The 20235-nt window shown below is 40.6% G+C and overlaps 1 protein-coding gene across 3 annotated transcripts in view; it reads left to right on the forward strand.

The window, feature by feature from the left end:
• gpd2 (glycerol-3-phosphate dehydrogenase 2 (mitochondrial)) overlaps positions 1-20235 on the forward strand; it is a 139207-nt gene that overhangs the window by 100772 nt on the left and 18200 nt on the right. For all 3 annotated transcript variants that reach the window (XM_072261962.1, XM_072261965.1, XM_072261963.1), the window contains 3 exons: positions 2868-3012; positions 3351-3544; positions 19856-19990. In XM_072261962.1, coding sequence (XP_072118063.1) covers positions 2868-3012; positions 3351-3544; positions 19856-19990 — 474 coding nt within the window. The remainder of the gene's footprint in view (positions 1-2867; positions 3013-3350; positions 3545-19855; positions 19991-20235) is intronic.

Below are 20235 nucleotides of genomic sequence, written 5' to 3' on the forward strand. Positions count from 1 at the left end.
AGGGCCTTAAAGCTCCCCATTTCTTTCTAGAGAAGACCCAACCTATTCCCCTACACCACCATTCTCCTCCCACTTGCTTCAAACAAAAGGTGTAGCCATGGGAACTGGCATGGCTCCCTGTTATGCCTGCCTTTTTGTCATCTACGTGAAGCAGTCTCTGTTCCCTGCCTACACGTGTATCACTCCCCAACTTTTCCTGTGCTACGTCGACGACTGCATTGGTGCTGCTTCCTGCACCCATGCTATGCTTGTTAACTTCATCAACTTTGCCTCCAATTTCCACCCTGCCCTTAAGTTCACTTGGTCCATTTCTGACACCTCCCTCCCCTTTCTCAATCTCTCTGTCTCCATCTCTGGAGACAGTTTATCTACTGATATTGTTTATAAACCTACTGATACCCACAGCTACCTGGACTGTATCCCTACCCACCCTGTCACTTGTAAAAATGCCACCCCTTTCTCTCAATTCCTACTCTCAACTGTATCTGCTCCCAGGACGAGGCTTTTCATTCCAGAACTAATATGTCTTCCTTCTTCAAAGAAAGGGGTTTCCTTTCCTCCGCCATCAACACTGCCCCTAACCGTATCTCTTCCATTTCATGCACATCTGCCCTCACCCGATCCTCCCACCACCCCACCAAGGATAGAGTTCCTCTTGTCCTCATCACCACTCCACTAACCTCCTCGTCCAGCACATAATTCTCCGTAACTTCCGCCATCTCCAATGGAATCCCACCACCAAGCACGCCATCCTGCCCCCCGCCCCCACTTTCCACTTTCCGCAGCGATCGCTCCCTACATGATTTCCTTGTCCATTCCTCCCTCCCGACTGATCTCCCTCCTGGTACTTATCCTTGCAAGCGGAACAAATATGGAGTTTAATGCAGACAAGTGTGGGGTATTGCACTTTGGAAGGACAAACCAAGGTAGAACATACAGGGTAAATGGTAAGGCACTGAGGAGTGCAGGAGAACAGAGGGATCTGGGAATACAGATACAAAATTCCCTAAAAGTGTCATCACAGGTAGATAGGGTCGTAAAGAGAGCTTTTGGTACATTGGCCTTTATTAATCAAAGTATTGAATATAAGAGCTGGAATGTTATGATGAGGTTGTGTAAGGCATTGGTGAGGCCGAATCTGGAGCATTGTTTTCAGTTTTGGTCACCAAATTATAGGAAGGATATTAATAAGGTTGAAAGAGTGCAGAGAAGGTTTACAAGGATGTTGCCGGGACTTGAAAAACTCAGTTACAGAGAAAGGCCGAATAGGTTAGGACTTTATTCCCTGGAGCGTAGAAGAATGAGGGGAGATTTGATAGAGGTATATAAAATTATGATGGGTATAGATAGAGTGAATGCAAGCAGGCTTTTTCCACTGAGGCAAGGGGAGAAAAAAACCAGAGGACATGGGTTAAGGGTGAAGGGGGAAAAGTTTAAAGGGAACATTAGGGGGGGCTTCTTCACACAGAGAGTGGTGGGAGTATGGAATGAGCTGCCAGATGAAGTGGTAAATGAGAGTTCTTTTTTAACATTTAAGAATAAATTGGACAGATACATGGATGGGAGGTGTATGGAGGGATATGGTCCATATGCAGGTCAGTGGGACTAGGCAGAAAATGGTTCGGTACAGCCAAGAAGGGCCAAAAGGCATGTTTCTGTGCTGTAGTTTTTCTATGTTTTCTAAGTACTGTACTTGCCCCTACGCCTCCTTTTTCACTACCATTCATTCAAGGCCCAAACATTGCTTCGAGCTGAGGCGACATTTCAGCCGTGAGTCTGTTGGAATCATCTACTGTATCTGGTGCTCCTGGTGTGGCCTGCTGTTTATCAGTGAGACCCGACGTAGATTGGGAAATTGCTTCACTGAACACCTACGTTTCACCTGCCAGACAAAGCAGGATCACACTGTGGCCACCCATTTCATTTCTAGCCACCCATTTCATTTCTACTTCCTATTCCCATTCTAACATATCAGTCCATGGCCTCCTCTACTGCCGAGATAAGGCCACACTCAGGCTGGAGGAGCAGCACCTTATGTTCCATCTGGGTAGCCTCCAACCTGATGGCATGAGCATTGATTTCTTGAACTTCTGGTAATTGTATCCTAACCCCCCCCCCCAACCTTCACCGTTCCCCCATTCCTGTTTCCCTCTCTCACCTTACCTCCTGCTACCTTGTCCTTCTTCATCCTCTCCCCCAACCTTCTTGCTCTGGCTTCTCATCTTCTCTTCCCAGTCCTGATGAAGGGTCTTGGCCTGAAGCGTCAACTGTTTACTCATTTCCATGGATGCTGTCTGGCCTGCTGAGCTCCTCCAGCATTTTGTGTGTGTGTGTTTTTACTGTAACTTGCAATGCTTTCCCATACAGATAGTATGTTAACTCACCTACATTTATTGAATCAAACCCTTTGGTTCATGCTGCTTTCTGTGTCCCTTCCTTTCTGAGTAATGGAGCAACATATTCTATTTTTAATCTAATAGACCCACTCTGAAACTAGGCAGCATTGGCAAATTAAAACCAATTCATTGGCCTTCTCAGTAGCCACCTGCTTTGTGACACTAGGATCAAAGTACCCTGATGGTCTCAAAGAACAGATGTGACTTCACCCCAGGAACCACCACAAGAATTGTAAAAGCCAGCTGTATGCAGAATTTTAATTATTGCTGTTATATAATTAGCATAAAAATCTTCAAAACATTTTGTAGTATTTATGTTACAAAATTTAATTTTCTATGTTTTAAAGCAGATATATATTTTAGAGGAGCTATCATTTCAAGGATGTTCTAAAATTATTTTGTACACTATTGTTCATTTATATGTTACGCCAGGACTATTGGGTGCCTGATTAGTGTTGTGTTCTTTCTCAGGGGAATTGTTTCAAGTGAGGGCCAAATGTGTTATCAACGCTACTGGACCTTTCACAGATACGCTGCGTGAAATGGATGATAAAGGAGTCAAGAAGATTTGTCAGGGCAGTACTGGAGTACACGTTGTCTTGCCTGGCTACTATAGGTAATAAAATAAATCTTAACCCCATTTGATAGCGGTACGATGACTCTCAGTGCAAGACGCATTCTATATGAGTCAGTTAATAAAGGACAATGCGAGTACAACAGGCAGCAAATCATAGGTTCAAGTTATTTTCGTCTGATACGGGTTGCCACACAACTTTAGCTTGTTTTTGTTTTATTTGTGAACAAAATATAGTCAGGTGTAATATCATCACAAAATAATACAGTTGTTCTCTTAAAGATCATCCTGTATAAAATCCAAATGTTATTGCATTTTAGTGAATTGTTGGTTTGACATTCGCCCTCTATTTAAAATAACCTCGTAACTTGGACTTGTAGCCCTGAAGCAATGGGACTGCTGGATCCAGCAACTAGTGATGGCAGAGTTATATTCTTCTTACCTTGGGAAGGAATGGTCATTGCAGGAACCACTGATACACCAACGGAGATTACAACTAAACCAATTCCACACGAGGAAGAGATTAACTTCATTCTCAGTGAAATACGCAATTATCTGAGTCCAGATGTCGAAGGTAATTATGTGAAATTTTCTTAATTTTAAAACCTCCAAAGTTAACAGCGAGCATTAAATGCCTATCATGTGTAATCTGCCCCCAGTGATAGATCTATTGATATCAATGCTGTGAATGGCTGGAGGGAAGTACAAGGAAGGGTAATACTCATCTGGGCACTGACTTTACGAATATATTCTAAAACTACATTTTTAGTATTATATTTATGGATATAATTTGGTTAATTTGTTGATGATTACCATTGTTCCCTAAATTAAGCTGGATTAGCACAGTAATACAGAATCTCTAAACCACAGTAAATGATGTTGGTAAACCAAATTACCACATTGTCTTTGGGAGACCCACTGAAATGTAGAGAATAAAATGAAGAGGGAGACTGGAAACCACCAAACCTTTCCTATTTCCTTTTCTCCCCTTAAGAACCACCAACTCTCACTCCAACCAACACTGATCACTGTGAAGATCATTGGAGATACAGACCTTGATCCACCTATTCGTAGAATCAAGGGAAGGTGTGAAGGGGAACAATGGGTATCTTTCATTCTTCTTTTACTTGCTTAGACAGCTCACATCAACAAGGAGAACTTGGAGAAAAGTGTAGAGTATAAGACTGCCATCCCAGAAGGCAGATATTTTTAAAACTATGCTCTGAATGTGAATTACCAGCATTTATTGCCTACATCCATCTAAACTGAGCAGATGGCTTGTGGGGGATGAACGGAGATATTATTTAATCTGAATCATGAGGACCAAGAAATGACTATTACAAATTAATGTCAGAGAAATGTATACAATATACATCCTGAAACGCAACCATCCACGAAAACAGAGTACCCCAAGGAGTGAACAACAGTTAAATGTTAGAACCCCAAAGTCCCCCCCCCCACAGCTACCCCCTCCCGCACATAAGCAGCAGCGAGCAATAATATATGCACTTTGTTTATCTGTGCATAATTCATTTCTAGATTTAATTCCTACATTCTTGAGTTATTGCATGGTGCCACCGGTGGCTTTGGAGTTTAAGTCTTTATGTATATTTAAGGCAGAGGTTGACCAGTCAGGGCATGAAGGGATACAGGGAGAAGGCAGGAGATTGGGGCCAAAAGGGAAAATGGATCAGCCGTGATAAAATGGTGGAGCAGTTGCCTGGTCCAGGTGACTTGTGTACCCTTAGGTCTTTCAGCTTTTTGAGCACCTTCTCCCTTGTAATCGTAACTGCACTCATTTTTCTTCCCTCACACCCTTCAACATCTGGCACACTGCAAGTGTCTTTTACAGTGAAAACTGATGCAAAATACTCATTTACTTCATCTGCCATCTCCTTGTCCCCTGTTATTATTTCTCCAGCCTCATTTTCTAGTGGTCCTATATCCATTCTCACCTCTTTTATTTTTTACATACTTGAAAAAGCTTTTACTATCCACTTTGATATTGTTTTCTAGCTTGCTTTCATATTTCATCTTTTCCCTCCTAATGATTCTTTTCATTGCTCTGTGTAGGTTTTTAAAAGCTTCCCAATCCTTTATCTTCCCACTTATTTTTGTTTAGTTATATGCCCTCTCTTTTGCTTTTACATTAGCTTTGACTTCCCTTGTCAGCCACAGTTGTACTATTTGCCATTTGAGTATTTCTTTGTTGTTGGAGTACATCTATCCTGCACCTTCCTCATTTTTCCCTGAAGCTCACAGCCATTCCTGCTCTATTGTCATTCCTGCCAGCATCTCCTTCCAATTTACTATGGCCAACTCCTCTCTCATACCACAATAATTTCCTTTACTCCACTGAAACACTGCTACGCTAAACTTTACCTTCTCCCTATTAAATTTCAAGTTGAATTCAATCACATTGTGATCACTTCCTCCTAAGTGTTCCTTTGTCTTAAGATCCCTAATCACCTCCAGTTCATTACGTAACACCCAATCTAGCATAGCTAATAAAACCTAGTAGGCTCAATGACAAACTGCTCTACAAAGCCATCTGATAGGTATTCAACAAACTCGTTCTCTTGAGATCCATTACTAACCTGACTTTCCCAATCAACCTGCATGTTGAAATCTCCCATGACTAACATAACATTTCCCTTTTGACATGCCTTTTCTATTTCCTGTTGTAATCTATGGTGCTATTGGGAGGCCTGTATACAACTGGTATCAGGGTCTTTTTACCCTTGCAGTTTCTTATGTGACAAGAATACACATAGATTAAGATGTAGCTGGCCTGGGCTGGCACCAGTGGGATCAGCAGCTGGTCTGCCACCTGACAGGAGAGAGAGAGATAAGGAAAACAATGGAGCAGCATTTGGAGATGTTAATGAAGGGGAAGGAGAGCTGTCAAGAGCGGCTCACCCTTTGAACCCCGAACTGTTTGAAGTGATGGACAGGCGATACCCCAGCAGGGGGATAAAAAGGGACAGGTTCGCTAAGGCGACACACATGACACCCGAGGTAACGAGACCCTGGAAGCGGTGCGCCTCTCACAAGTCAGTGGGAAGCTTTTGGACGGCTGATCGCGGGATCAAGCCATAGACGCTCAGGGTGGAAAGGCACGATCGGCAGGAACCTGGTGTGTGTCCACCCTTGCCTGGGTGCCAGGTTCAGCGCAGGGAAACAATCGTATCTGGAAACGGAGGGGTCACGTTCGGTAACCTCAGATGACATCACAAAGGGCTCGCCCGAAAGCTGACTGCGAAGGTCTGTCTGGAAGCCTTGAATATTCATTCGTTTTTGCTCTCTCTCTCCTTCCCCCACACTGTCCATCTCCCACGGCAGCGATTACTGTGAACTGAACTGAACTAAATTGAACTGAACCTTGCGTCACTTTGAAACTGGTTATTTACCCCTAGACAACGATAGAGCTTGATTGACCCTGTTATCTGAATTCTGTGTACATGTATGTTTATCATTGCTGAACTGTTGCATTCATTATCCTAAAGAAACAAACAACACAGTACTCTAATCGTTTCTTTAATAAAACTTTCTTAGTTCTAGTAATCCAGACTCCAACTGAGTGATCCATTTCTGCTGGTTTGGCAACCCAGTTACGGGGTACGTAACACTTAACTCAACCCACAAGGATTCAACGTCCTCCAATCCTATGTCACATCCTTCTACTGATTTGATGTCATTTTTTACCAGCAGAACCACGCCTCCCCCTTTGCCTACCTTCCTATCCTTCCAATACAATGTGTAACCTTGGACATTCAGCTCCCAACTACAACTGTCCTTCAGCTATGATTCAATGATAGCCACATCATACCTGACAAACTGTAATAGTGCAACGAGATCATTCACCTTATTTCTGATACTCCGTGCATTGAGCCATGATGAAATGGTGGAGAAGATGCGATGGGCCAGATGGCCTAATTCTACACCTATATCTCATGGTCTTATCTGCATTTTATGTGTACTAATGTGCTTTACACCCTGGTCTGGAGAAACACTGTCTCGTTTGACGGTATGCATGTATCTTGTTAAATGACAATAAGCTTGACTTGATATTACTCATTGTTTAGACACACGAGAAAGGTTGCTGGCATTGTTGGTGATGTTTGTGCTGCATTCAACCTGTGGTCGTATCGAGAACCCCACATATATATATATCTTTTGTTTCTAGAAGAGGCTCATAAGAATGTGCAGTTCTGAAGTTTACTTTTGTACACCAGCAGGGAGTGTAACTTTGACGTGAATCTAATAATAGAAGTCTATGTATTGTTTAAAATATTCTTACTGTCAATAGTGTTTAAATTTCAGTAATTAACAATATTTATAAATGGGCTCATATTATTTAAATAAACTGTGCCAGCCATATCAATCTGCTACAAACTATATTATCCTGTGTGCATTATGCCAGGCACATCCACTTCCAGAGACTTGGATTCATTCCAGCAATTTAATTATAGTGTGACAAGAGCTATTTCTGGTAGCATGGTTTATAAGTGCAGTTCAGTACTCTCATAATATGATAAATGCCTCATTTTAGATAGATCGACCAGTGTGGTAACAACAGTAGTATTTGAAATGTAGTCTTAAGTTTTTTTTTCCAGCATCACTCTGCAGTGCTTATTTTGAAGAGAACATTAAAAGCATAAATCAGTGAGTTATAACTGCTTGTTGAATGATCTACTGTCTATTTTTTATTTGACTATTTCATATATAAGGTAGAATGATATGGATAGTTTTAATTAAAATTTTATCAGTAACATATCCAGTTAACGTTAATCTTCTCATGTACAAGCTAGAATTTGTTGCTCAATTTTACAGTTTAATGGGGCAAATGTGAAATTTGGGTTACTCCTTGACTTCAGATACAAACATCTAATCAGAAGATCAAACACAGTATGTGACAAGAAGAAATGGAAAGTTAATGGGGCTCAAATCATTTGAGTGGTGGGTTATGTATCAGACGAGGGATGTTTGAGGACTGGCCTAACCTAAGCTCAATAGACAGTGCTTGAGGTTTTCAATACCTTTCTGATCACAATTTTAACTGCGCTAGGAATTTGGTGGTTTAGGTACAAGAAAACTGAAATCCCTTTTCTGCCTCTTCTCTTTCGTTTGGACAATGTTCCATCTTGCCTTTCTTGAATCAAGCGTGCATGACCTGGTACATAAACGCATTGTACTCCATCTATTATAATTTTGCCCACTCACTTAGTCTGTGACTCTAATTTTCAGCTCTCCCAATGGCTCTTCCAAAGCTTTTTATCTTTGTTGCATCTGCAAATGTGGATATACAATTCTGTACTCATGCAAATCATTGATATAAATGCTGAAAAGCTTGGGACTCGGTACAAATCCTGGGGGAATGCCACATTCAGCCAAATCAGGAAAAAAAACTTTTATTCTTTCTCCTGCCTCCAAACCTGCCAACCCACATCACGGATTATTTGACCTATCTTGTACTTTTGAGTTCTACATTAATCTTCTACACAAATCTTGACCTCTGACTCTGTATTAACGTGTCTGTTCTCTCCCACCCATCACTTCATTATTGGCCTTTCTCCAGTCACTGTCCTCCTGCCACTTGTGTTTCTTTCCAGATGTCAGCTATTCTTTTCATTTGGCCAGCTGTAGGGCATGTAAAACAATAGAGCTTTTATGATGATTTCATGCCAGTAAGATTGCTATGTCCTCAGCCTAGCTGGGTTTTACAGCCAGCTATTCACACTTGCTCCCTTCCTTCCTCCCTGCATATGTGAGACATTTAATTTTTAAGATGGACTCCAAAAATTTTGCCACAGCTAATGTTTGTTATTACTTGCTCCCTGTTTGTTTGTAGGGTTGTTCGCTAAGCCTGGAAGTTAGTTTGCAAACATTTCGGCACCAGTGGAGATGACACCATCAGTGCACAATTGAGTGTTAATTCTGTAGTATTGGTCTAACTTGTTGTTCTGACCGGTTGGCTGATAACCAGGGATACGGGCCAGCGGAGATCACTCAGCTATTCGATTGGCTGGGACAAAGCAGAGACTGGCGGCTGGCATAACAGCCAACCAATCAGAACAACGAGTTGGATCAATATAAACGTGGGCACTTGGCAGAAACAACACTGAATTGTGCACTGATGTCGCCTCGACTGGTGATGAAACGTTTGCGACCTAACTTCCGAGTTCAGCGAACAACCCTACAAACATGTAGCCAACCTGAGCTACCAATCTTCTTTCATATCAAACTTGCTCCTTATATAAATAATTGAGCTTCTTTTGAAACTTCTCAATACAAAGATACATTTTCTGAACTTTACTAAATAACAGTCAATGTATCTGCATTTTCCTCATCAAGATGTTCTTGCTCCAAGTTTGTCTGCCTTGGCCCTCATCTGAAACTGCATGTTTTTTTTTGGCACACAATGGCTTCTGAAATGGCACAAGAGGTTAAGACATGTCTAGCAGTACAATTCACAGCTAACATTCAGAGAACTCCTCATGGTTTTAACAGGGAATGATACAAAATAAACAAGAATTGATATATAGTATACGCATAAGAAAGTTTACAGATGCTGTAAATCTAAAGTAACACACACAAAATGCTGGAGGAACTCAGCAGGTCGGGTAGCATACATGGAAATGCATAAACAGTCGACATTTTGGGCTGAGACCCTTCCTCAGGACTGAAAAGGAAGGGAAGAGACACCAGAGTAAAAAAGTGGGGGAGAGAAGGGAGGCTAGCTGGAAGGGATAGATGAAGCCAGGTGGGTGAGAAAGGTAAAGGGCTGGAGAAGAAAGAATCTGATAGGAGATGAGAGTGGACCCTAAGAGAGAAGGAAGGAGAAAGGGACCTAGAGGGAAGTGACAGGCAGGTGAGAAGATGTAGAAGGCCAGAGTCAAAAATGGGGGGGGGGGGGGGGGATTTTTTTCTTTTTGTGGTGCAGCGTCAATTTTATTTGATAAGGCTTTTTTGAAAGGTCTTGACATGTTTTGCTATCTCAAAAATATTAAATAAATGGGGTTTGTTATGGTAGTGAAAATTCTAATTCTATCTTCCTGCTATCTCAGGGCACATATTGTTAATTTTTACTGGACAGTACCTTAAATCTTGCATACTACATGATTTATGGTTCTTCAGTGTGCTCGGAAGCAGTAATGTTAAATGGACAAACACCTGTAAAGGCAGTTCAGGCCTTTTCATTTTGATGCTATAAAGCGCACATAATTCATTCTATACTGGCACCCTGTTTGTTGTTCTTTAAACCTAATTCACATTAACAGAATCTTGCTATTTTTAAAAATTTTCCAGTAAAGTGGATATTAATTTTTCTGGCAGGGGTAATAAAGAGTCCAGGTGTCAAATAGTACCAAGTGATTTGTAGCTTGACCATTTTTGTGTTATATAAAACATCCTCTTGGACGAAGTATGCCTGCAATACCATTTCCATAAGACCATAAGAAATAGGAGCAGATTAGGCTATTTGGCCCATTGAGTCTGCTCTGCCATCTCATCATGGCTGATCCATTTTCCCTCTCAGCCCCAATCTCCTGCCTTCTCCCCGTTTCCCTTCATACCCTGATTGATCAAAAATCTATCAACCTGTGCCTTAAAAATACCCAATGACTTGGCTCCCAAAGCTGCTTGTGGCAACAAATTCCACAGATTCACCACTCTCTGGTTAAGGAAATTCCTCCTCATTTCCATTCTGAAAGAATTAATTGTTTAGTATATTGAGGTGTTATCAATTTCCAGAGGTAAGTTGTAGTATATTTTGCCACATAATCCCAAATATCAATTCTGTACAAAGTTTAATCATTTTTATATTATCATGATTTTCCTTTAAATGAAATCAATAATATCTTGAAAAAGCAGAGGCTGACAAGCATTCACAGATATAGTGTTTCATGTATCTTCCACTTGTATCGATGTAAATTGTCACTAATAACTTGCGTAAACCTTGTTATGGCAAATGTGTCAATGTTGCCTAATATGTCATTCCATGTGGAATTAATCCTGTTATCACATTACAAAGCATTGCTTACATCTGTCATACTGTATATCTTTTTAAAAGAAAGACTGATCATTTCATATCAAATTAACTTCCCTGTAATCTGATGTGTTGCATTATCCTGAAGAAACCATACTGGAGGTATGTTCATATATTGCTGCATTATCCCAGCCATAAAATGTTAGTCATTGAATTATTAATGAAATGAATATAAATGCGCATTTTCTTCTAATATATGTCTGTTTTCTAGCCATTTCCTAACTTAGCAAATGTCTCTTTCACATGACTTTTCTTCAATCAGCATTGTAGTTGTCAACATAGAATCAGTTTCCACTTTCCGTTTATAATGTACTTCTGTCAGGTTATTGTTTAATTCCTATTGCTTTTCTAGCAATCACAAATCATCAGAAGCATGGTTCTTTTCTGATGTCTGCAAACAAACATCTCGAAATAGACACCATCTACGAACCCCTAAGAGCCAAAGAAATGCGAGCCAATAGAATTCAAAGGTCAACAGAAGGAGCAGCCAATCAGGACTGAGGCAATGTAAACGCAAGCACTCCCAGACAGAAACACCAACAACTGCGCACTGACGATGTCACCCCAACTGGTGATGAAACGTCTGCAAGCTAATTGCCAAGCTCATGAACACCCCAACATCGAATCACATATCTGTAATTCACAAGAGCTTTTTAACCTTATACTTCTGAATTTCAAAAGAGTAACTTCTTTGTTTTCTAAAAAGTTGAACGCTATGTCCCTTTTATTTGTTTTCTGGTAACTCTGTATTATTTTTGATTTTATTTTATTTAGACATATCGCAGAGTAACAAGCCCTCCTAGTCCAACAAGTCCACGCTGCCCAATTACACCCGTGTGACCAATTGACCTACTGACCCAAACCTCGGTTGAATGTAGGAGGGAACTGGAGCACATGGTGGCAGTCCATACTGTCGCAGGGAAAATGTACAAGCTCCTTACAGACGTGGCAGAACTGAATCCGGGCCGCTGATACTGCAAAAGCCGTTATCTCATTTTTCTCAACTGAATTCCCATCTCTAATCATCCTTTCATCTGAACCATCTTTTGTTACAACCCTACACCTTAGTCCATTTCTGTTTGACTTTTGTACTGGCCACAGTGCAGAGATTCACCAGTTCAAGTAATCAGTGCTATTTTGTCTGTTTGGTGTCTCACTACTTCACATTTTCTTGATTTTATACTGTATATGCTTGAGCCAAAGTGAAGAAACACCTAATTCACTGCTATTTCTGATAGTCAGCTGGGTTACCTATCTCTTTCTATCTCAATATATGAATAATTTCTCCTGCATTGCAATGGGTGGGCTCCTCATCTCTGCCTGAATGAGTAATTCAGTATTTTAATATCCTCAGTAAAATTCTGACCAATGCAAGGGACAATTTCAAACAAGTGCTGGCTATCTGTAGCAACCAGTCACCATCAACTCTTGGCTTCACCATCTTAACTTTATCCTATTGCTTTTGAAACACTTAGCCTTGATTTGCCTCCTTGCAGAAATCTCTAACTCAATCCTACATAAATCAGAAATAAAATACTGTAGATGCCAGAATTCTGACATGAAAGAAAACAGGAAATGCTCTGGAGACCAGGCAGTACCTATGGAATGAATATGAATTTATTTAAATCTTACATCCATCCCACAGTGTGAGGGAATAAAAGTCTTTGTGCTATGACTCCATTGTAATGTACAGACATGTGAATTTAAAAGTCTAATGGCTTGTAGAATGAAGCTATCCTGTAGTCTGTTGGTCCTGGCTTTAATGCTGCGGTACCATTTGCTAGACTGAAGCAGCTGAAACACTTTATAGTTGGGGTGACTGGTGTCCCCAATGATCTTTCAGGCCTTCTTTCTGCACCTACTGCTATAAATGTCCTCAATGGAGGGAAGTTCACATCCACAGATGCACTGGGCTGTCCGTACCGCTCTCTGCAGTGCCCGGTGATCAAGGTCGATGCAGTTCCTGTACCAGGAGGTGATACGGCCAGTCAGGGTGCTCTCAGTGGTGCCCCTGTAGATGGCCTTGAGGATTCGGAGACTCATGTCAAACTTCTTCAGTCGCCTGAGGTAGAAGAGATGCTGTTGGTCTTTTTTTGCCACACAACCACCAGTGTGACAGAGAAAAGATCCTAGACCTTGAAGTGAATGGGTACAATTAGATATACCCATCCCTAGTACAATAAGATGAACTCTTGACCTCACAATTAATCTCATTATAACCTTGCACCTTATTGTCTACTCGCACTGCATTTTCTGTGTAACTGCAACACTTTATTCTGCATTCTGTTAATGTTTCATCTTGTACTGTCTCAATGTACTGCCGATTGATATGAACGGTATGCAAGACAAGCTTTTCAGTGTAACTCAGTCACAATAAAATGTCAATATCTTCATTACAACCATTCTGATAATCATAGTCATAGACATACTTGATCCCGGGGGAAATTGGTTTTCGTTACAGTTGCCTGATAAATAATTAAGTAGTAATAAAACCATAAATAGTTAAATAGTAATATGTAAATTATGCCAGGAAATAAGTCCAGGACCAGCCTATCGGCTCAGGGTGTCTGACCCTCCAAGGGAGGAGTTGTAAAGTTTGATGGCCACAGGCAGGAATGACCTCCTATGACGCTCTGTGTTGCATCTCGGTGGAACCTGCAGAATATGGACAGTTTCTCTATGCTGCATAGTCTCTACCACCCACATCCTGTTTGACAATAATCAGTATTTGCGTTTTATTGAACTGATGTCAATTTCTATTGGCTCCCCCATGCGCTACTCAGCTCTAGCTTTTAAATCATTGGTTCTCCTCCTACCCCACTCTTGATGCTCTTCCAACTTGGATCCACTGTGGAAGGCCATTTTGCCCCTCTATCCCATTGCAGGCTTTCAGCTATCTGACCCCCACATTCCTCAGCCACCCCATGTTCTGGAGCTCCATTGTTGCTGGACCTTTCCCCTACTTTAAAGTTTCTTTATCCATCTAACTATACTTATTAAAAGCCCATTTAAATATTTCTTAAACACAATGATTGTATTTAACTCCAGCACCTCCTCAGTGTGTTCCAGATATCGACCACTCTCTGTTCTTATAATAAAACAATTTCTCCCTCAAATACCCCAGCCTTTAAGCATAAAGAGCAAGAGAGCAATTAGGGAAATGGTGACTTCACTCAAGGACAACTCAGAGTGTTTATGCCTGGAACCAGGGGAACGGGGCGAGATACTAAATGTAAACGTGAAAAATTCTGCAAATGCTGTAAATTCAAAACAACAACACACACGATGCTGGAGGAACTCACCAGGTCAGGCGGCATCTATGAAAATGAATAAACAGTTGATGTTCCAGGCCAAACACCTTCTTCAGGACTGGAAAGGAAGGGGGAAGATGCCAGAATAAAAAGGTGGGTGGGGTGGGGGGGAAGGAGAAGGACGATAGTTAGGAGGTGATAGGTTAAAAGGTACTAAGTGATTACTTGCATCAGTATTCACCAAGGAGAAGGCTGTGTTAATGTTCTAACGAATGCCAATAATAAGGAGGAGCTGTTGAGTGTATTTAAAAAGGATTAAGGTTGGTAAGTTCACATGGAGTCTACCACAGGATACCGGAGGAAACAAGAGGAGGAGATTGCTAACACAAGAAAATCTGCAGGTGCTGGAAATTCAAGCAACACACACAAAATGCTTGTGGAACACAGCAGGCCAGGCAGCATCTATCAGAAGAAGTACAGTCGACGTTTTGGGTCGAGACCGTTCGTCAGGAATAATGGAAAAAAGAGATAGTAAGAGATTTGAAAGTGGGAGGGGGAGACCCGAAATGATAGGAAAAGACAGGAGGGGGAGGGATGAAGCCAAGAACTGGGAAGTTGATTGGCAAAAGGGATACAAGGCTGGAGAAGGAGAGGATCATGGGACGGAAGGCCTTGGAAGAAAGAAAGGGGGAGAGGAGCACCAGAAGAAGATGGAGAACAGGCAAGGAGTTATTTTGAGAGGGAAAGAGAGTAAAGAATAAATAAAGAAAGGAAGAAAGAATTAGGGATGGGGTAAGAAGGGGAGGAGGGGCATTAACGGAAGTTAGAGAAATCAATATTCATGCCATCAGGTTGGAGGCTACCTAGACGGAATATAAGGTGTTGTTCCTCCAACCTGAGTGTGGCTTCATCTTTACAGTAGAGGAGGCCATGGATAGACATGTCAGAATGGGAATGAGATGTGGAATTAAAATGTGTGGCCACTGGGAGATCCTGCTTTCTCTGGTGGACAGAGCGTAGGTGTTCAGCGAAGCAGTCTCCCAATCTGCATCGGGTCTCATCAATATATAGAAGGCCACACCGGGAGCACCGGACGCAGTATATCACCCCAGCAGACTCACAGGTGAAGCGTTGCCTCACCTGGAAGGACTGTCTGGGGCCCTGAATGGTGGTGAAGGAGGAAGTGTAAGGGCAGGTGTAGCACTTGTTCCGCTTACAAGGATAAGTGCCAGGCAGGAGATCGGTGGGAATGGATGGGGAGGAGAAAAATGGACAAGGGAGTCGCGTAGGGAACGATCCCTGCAGAAAGCAGGAAGGAGGAGATTGCTGTGGTCTTTGCAGAGATCTTTGAATCTTTCTTAGCTACAGTTGAAGTCCCAGAACACTGGAGAATAACCACTGTTAATCATTTGTTTAAGAAGAAATAATCCATACCTGAGATATGGGAATTACTGGAGAAGTTTCTAAGGGGCAGGATTTACTTGCATCCAGAATAGCAGGAATTTATTAGGCATAGCCATCATTCCTGGCAGGTCCTGTCACACAAATTTAATTCAGCTTGGTTAAGCAAAGAGGACTGAAGGTAGGGCAGTTGATGTTGTCTACACAGACATAAAGCACTACAGCAGAGTACAGGCCCTTTGGCAATGATGTTGTGCTGAACTTCTAACCTACTCCAAGATCAGTTTGACCCTTCCCTCCTACATAGCCCTCCATATTTCTATCAAGGCATTTGACACCTTCGATGAACAATGGATTTACACTTAAAGTTCCCTCTGTTGATCAGCACCCTATCATGTGTCCTACCTCTAAATCACTTCCTGGACTGCATCACCTTGCACTTGTTCAGATGACATAGCATCTGCCAACGTTCTGCCCAATATTCCTTCTGATCTCCACCCTTCTGGAGCCTTGGACAAGTGCCTCTGATATTCACAACTCCATTACTTTTCATGGTCACCCACAAACTTGTTAATCATGCCTCCTATGTTCATGTCAAATGTTAATATAAATCACAAGCAGAAAGGGTCCCAGACCCTGTGGCACATCACTCATCACAGACTTCCAATCATCACCCTCTGCTTCCTATTACCAAGCCAATTTTTTTTAAAAAGTCTTTCATTGTTTTACCCATTCATGTGGACTTGAGCAGATGTTGATTTGTTTTTTGCCATGTATTTAAAAGTTAGGCTGTTAAAACACAATTGGAAGTCCAATATTTTAGATGCATTATTTTTACTTATGGGTTATTGGAAATTTTGTTGATCCTGGAATGGAAGGATGGTTCACATTTATTGGTTGTTTAGTGTGTTTCAGGAAGTTAATTCATTTCACTAGAGAGGGTATTTGAATGCCTATAAATCAATATTGTTTAAAACCTCAAGTTTACTTTTTAAAATATAAAACTGTACATTTTACTGTAACTATATGGAAATATCACCTAATTTTAGGAGTCATTTGATCCAATTGGCTGACTGCTGTCAGCTCATGACAGATTTTAAAATTTTCGTAGCTTATTAAAATAGCCAAATATATTATGATGTGTGGTAATATTTTTTCAGCCGTTGAACAGTTTTGCATAATCATTTATATTTTCTATATTCCATTAACAATATTGTTACAGAATTATTGCAAGCTAATTTATTTTGTGTTTGTTCTGTTTTTGAATCTGCATTTTCATTTCAGACTCTTATTGAACAGGCTTTGCAGCACAATTATGTCTCAAAGACCAGCACTTTCTGAAATTCTATTACCGGCTATTCTATTAAAATCTGGAGCTCTGGTTAATTTGCTCAACATTCTAAATGTTTAAATTTTGATGACATAATAAAATATGCTGTGGAATTTTTCATCTTTTGTATTAACGGATATCCATAGCAATTGTAATACTTAATCCTTCATCTTTATTTTGACGTCTCACTGTGGTTTTATTCAGATTTTTGTCACTTTTTTTCCTGTTCATTTTAATTTCTATGTCCCATATTTCCTTCCAGAATCTATTTGCATGTTTGCTTGTTTCTAGTAGAATTAGAATGTAAAAATTAATATTTAGTTCTCATTTTTTATAGCCAACTTTTAAATCCTTTTCTTCTGTTCACTGATACTACAAGTAAAAACATTTAATTTATACTTACTAACAAAATGAATACATTTCTGTAGATAAATAATAAGATTAATTGGGTTTTTACTTTCAAAGCAAATGTTTGCATAAAAGATTGGAAAATATAATATTGCTGATATTTTTGCAATTATTATTAAGTATTGATTAAAATAGCTCCAAATCCATAATTCATAGCACAGAATGAGGCAATTCTGTCTCCCACCAGTGCAGGTCCATCAGTCCCATGTTCTTGTACAGTACCTTATTCTCTCTTATGAAAATAATTCTAGGATTGAACAGCATATGAAGAGCGTTTGATGGCTCTGGGCCTGTTTCCACTAGAATTCAGAAGAATGGGGGTGTTCTAATTGAAACCTATTGAATGTAGAAAGGCCTCAATAGATTGGATGTGGAGAGGATGTTTCCTATGGTGGGAGAGTCTAGGACCCACAAGTTTCACCTTGCTTCTGGCGCCAACAAAGCATGCTCTTTCTTGTCTTACTCACCCGACCCTGTATGTCTTTGGGATGTGAGAGGAAACTGGAGCACCCTGTGGAAACCCATATGCTCTCGTGGCGACCTTACAAACTCTTTACAGACAGCGGTGGGAATTGAACTCTGATCACTGATTGCTGGCGCTGTACCCAATGTAGAATCCTTGGAGATTTGTAGCTCACGAGGAGATGACAGAAGGGCATGGATAGTGCCACAAAGAGATTTAAAAACAAGACAGGAATTTTTAATACTGAGATTTTACTGAGTGAGGAACCAGCATCGAGCGCAGGAGTGGTGAGTGAGCAGGGTTGGTGTGGAGGCCAGCACATAGGCTGCAGAATTTTGGATGAGCTTGTGTTAATGTTGGATGAGTTAGATGGGCAAGAGGACATGGGAATAATTGAAACTGGTTTAAAACAAATAGTTTTGGTAAAAAGTGAATTGATGGGGAGGGGATGTAGAGAGGGTCACAGTGTTTCAGTTGAACTTGCATTGCTGCTTTGAAATTTGAACACAGTTGGTGATGGGGATGGAAGAAAATTTGACAGCTTGCGCCAAATGCACAATCTAGTAACAGCTGCGAGTTGTGCCTACTTCCAAAATTCATTTCCATCGATATCTGTGGAAGTGAATTTTGGAAGTTGTAATCAACTCAGACACTATGATAGTTACTACCAGTGCCCAGAACAGACTTCTGTCACATAATGACTTTTGTTTTCCAGTGTTTAATTTATTTCGCCAATTTCATTTAATTCAGTTTCACAATTTTTGAACTCTCATGATCTAGTATAATAACAACTAACCCAGTTGGTTACAGTATTTATACCCCCACTGCTCCCTGGCTGATCTTTAGAGTGTTTCACTGTTGTTTCCTAAAATTATTTTGGGCCTGCATAATGGCTATTGTCTTCACACTAAGGGCAGTAAGGACAGATGAATTTGTGTACGGGTGCCTTATCAGTAGACGTTAGTGCTTCCTTTTCACCTCCTCACAAAGATAGTCTATGGATTGTGTCACATCTAAATTATCTTTCTTTCTAATTCTGCTCATCCAAAATAGACTATGGGTTTACATTGGGAAATGAGAGGCTGGCGAGCTGCAGGCATTGGTTGGCAATGTTGTGACATGAACTAAGTCACCAGAGAGACACTGAAGCTAGTGGACATGGAAGTGTTTTATTCAGCTTAAACAAGCAACAGGTGTCATATTGAGACACTCTTGTAAAAAAAAACCTACTCAACCCAATATTACATGACATTTTTATATGCTAAATATCAAAGATAACAGCAGGATAATTCTATAGTTACAATGCATCTACAATGCTTCCTTTGAATTACATATAGTTTTCACACACCTCCTTCTTTGCACCCACACTCCAGACACCCAAAATGAATGTTAATTTCCACATTCATGCAGCCGAGTCTAATTGTTCTGAGCTGCATTTTAAAATTAAATCTGCAGTCCACATTCAAACCTGAAGATGGGTTACTGGTGAAATTAATAATTGCTATATGTCCTAACTCCTGAATACACCCTAACAATAATGGTCCAAGAAGATTGTGGAAAGTGTCAGAAGTTGAACTGAAATCCATAGCAGGTAAAGTTTGGGGGGTGGGGGGGGGATATGTTCTGATCTTATTGGATGCGCTAAGGGTAGCTGATATTCTTACTGGATACACAGAGAATATGGAGACAAGCATGGCAGAAGACTCAAGATGTCCCATTTCCAATACCACATTCACAATAGCTCCAAATCATTTCTGATACATTAAATATCTGTGTCATCAGATATGATAGCAGCACGACCCTAACCTGCATTAGATATATTTTGTTTTCAAAATCAAGCTGTTTAGAAACACTGCACTTGATATTCTAAACCATGATAGTCAAGTGTAAGCTGGTTCAGTCTGCATTCTTTGTATATTTTAATAGCTGACAATATGGAGATTTTTAAAAGTAACCTTTGGCCGTGGATCTGTTGCTTTGCATAGTAAGAAGAGGAGATGTGCTCGCAGCCTGGAGTGGCATTCGACCACTGGTGTCTGATCCCAACTCAAAGGACACCCAGTCAATCTCTCGCAATCATGTTGTGACAGTGACTGACAGCAAACTGGTGACTATTGCAGGTATATCATTTGAAGTCAGTGAATATCAATCGTTTGAACGAATTTTCAAAATTAACATTATTGAACCGCATAGTTAAATAATTTATAGCTGATTATCCAATTCATTTTAGTTTACTCTGTTTATTGCTCAAAAAACTTAAGCATTTTCCTTTTTTGATTTGAGTACGTCTCAGACAAAAGCAATGATCTTGATGAAGATAAAATGCTTTGTGGGTGAATTTAGGGTTTCTAGAGTTATTTTGGTT

Source organism: Mobula birostris, chromosome 6, assembly GCF_030028105.1.
Source record: "Mobula birostris isolate sMobBir1 chromosome 6, sMobBir1.hap1, whole genome shotgun sequence".
NCBI classification, from domain to species: Eukaryota; Metazoa; Chordata; class Chondrichthyes; order Myliobatiformes; family Myliobatidae; genus Mobula; species Mobula birostris.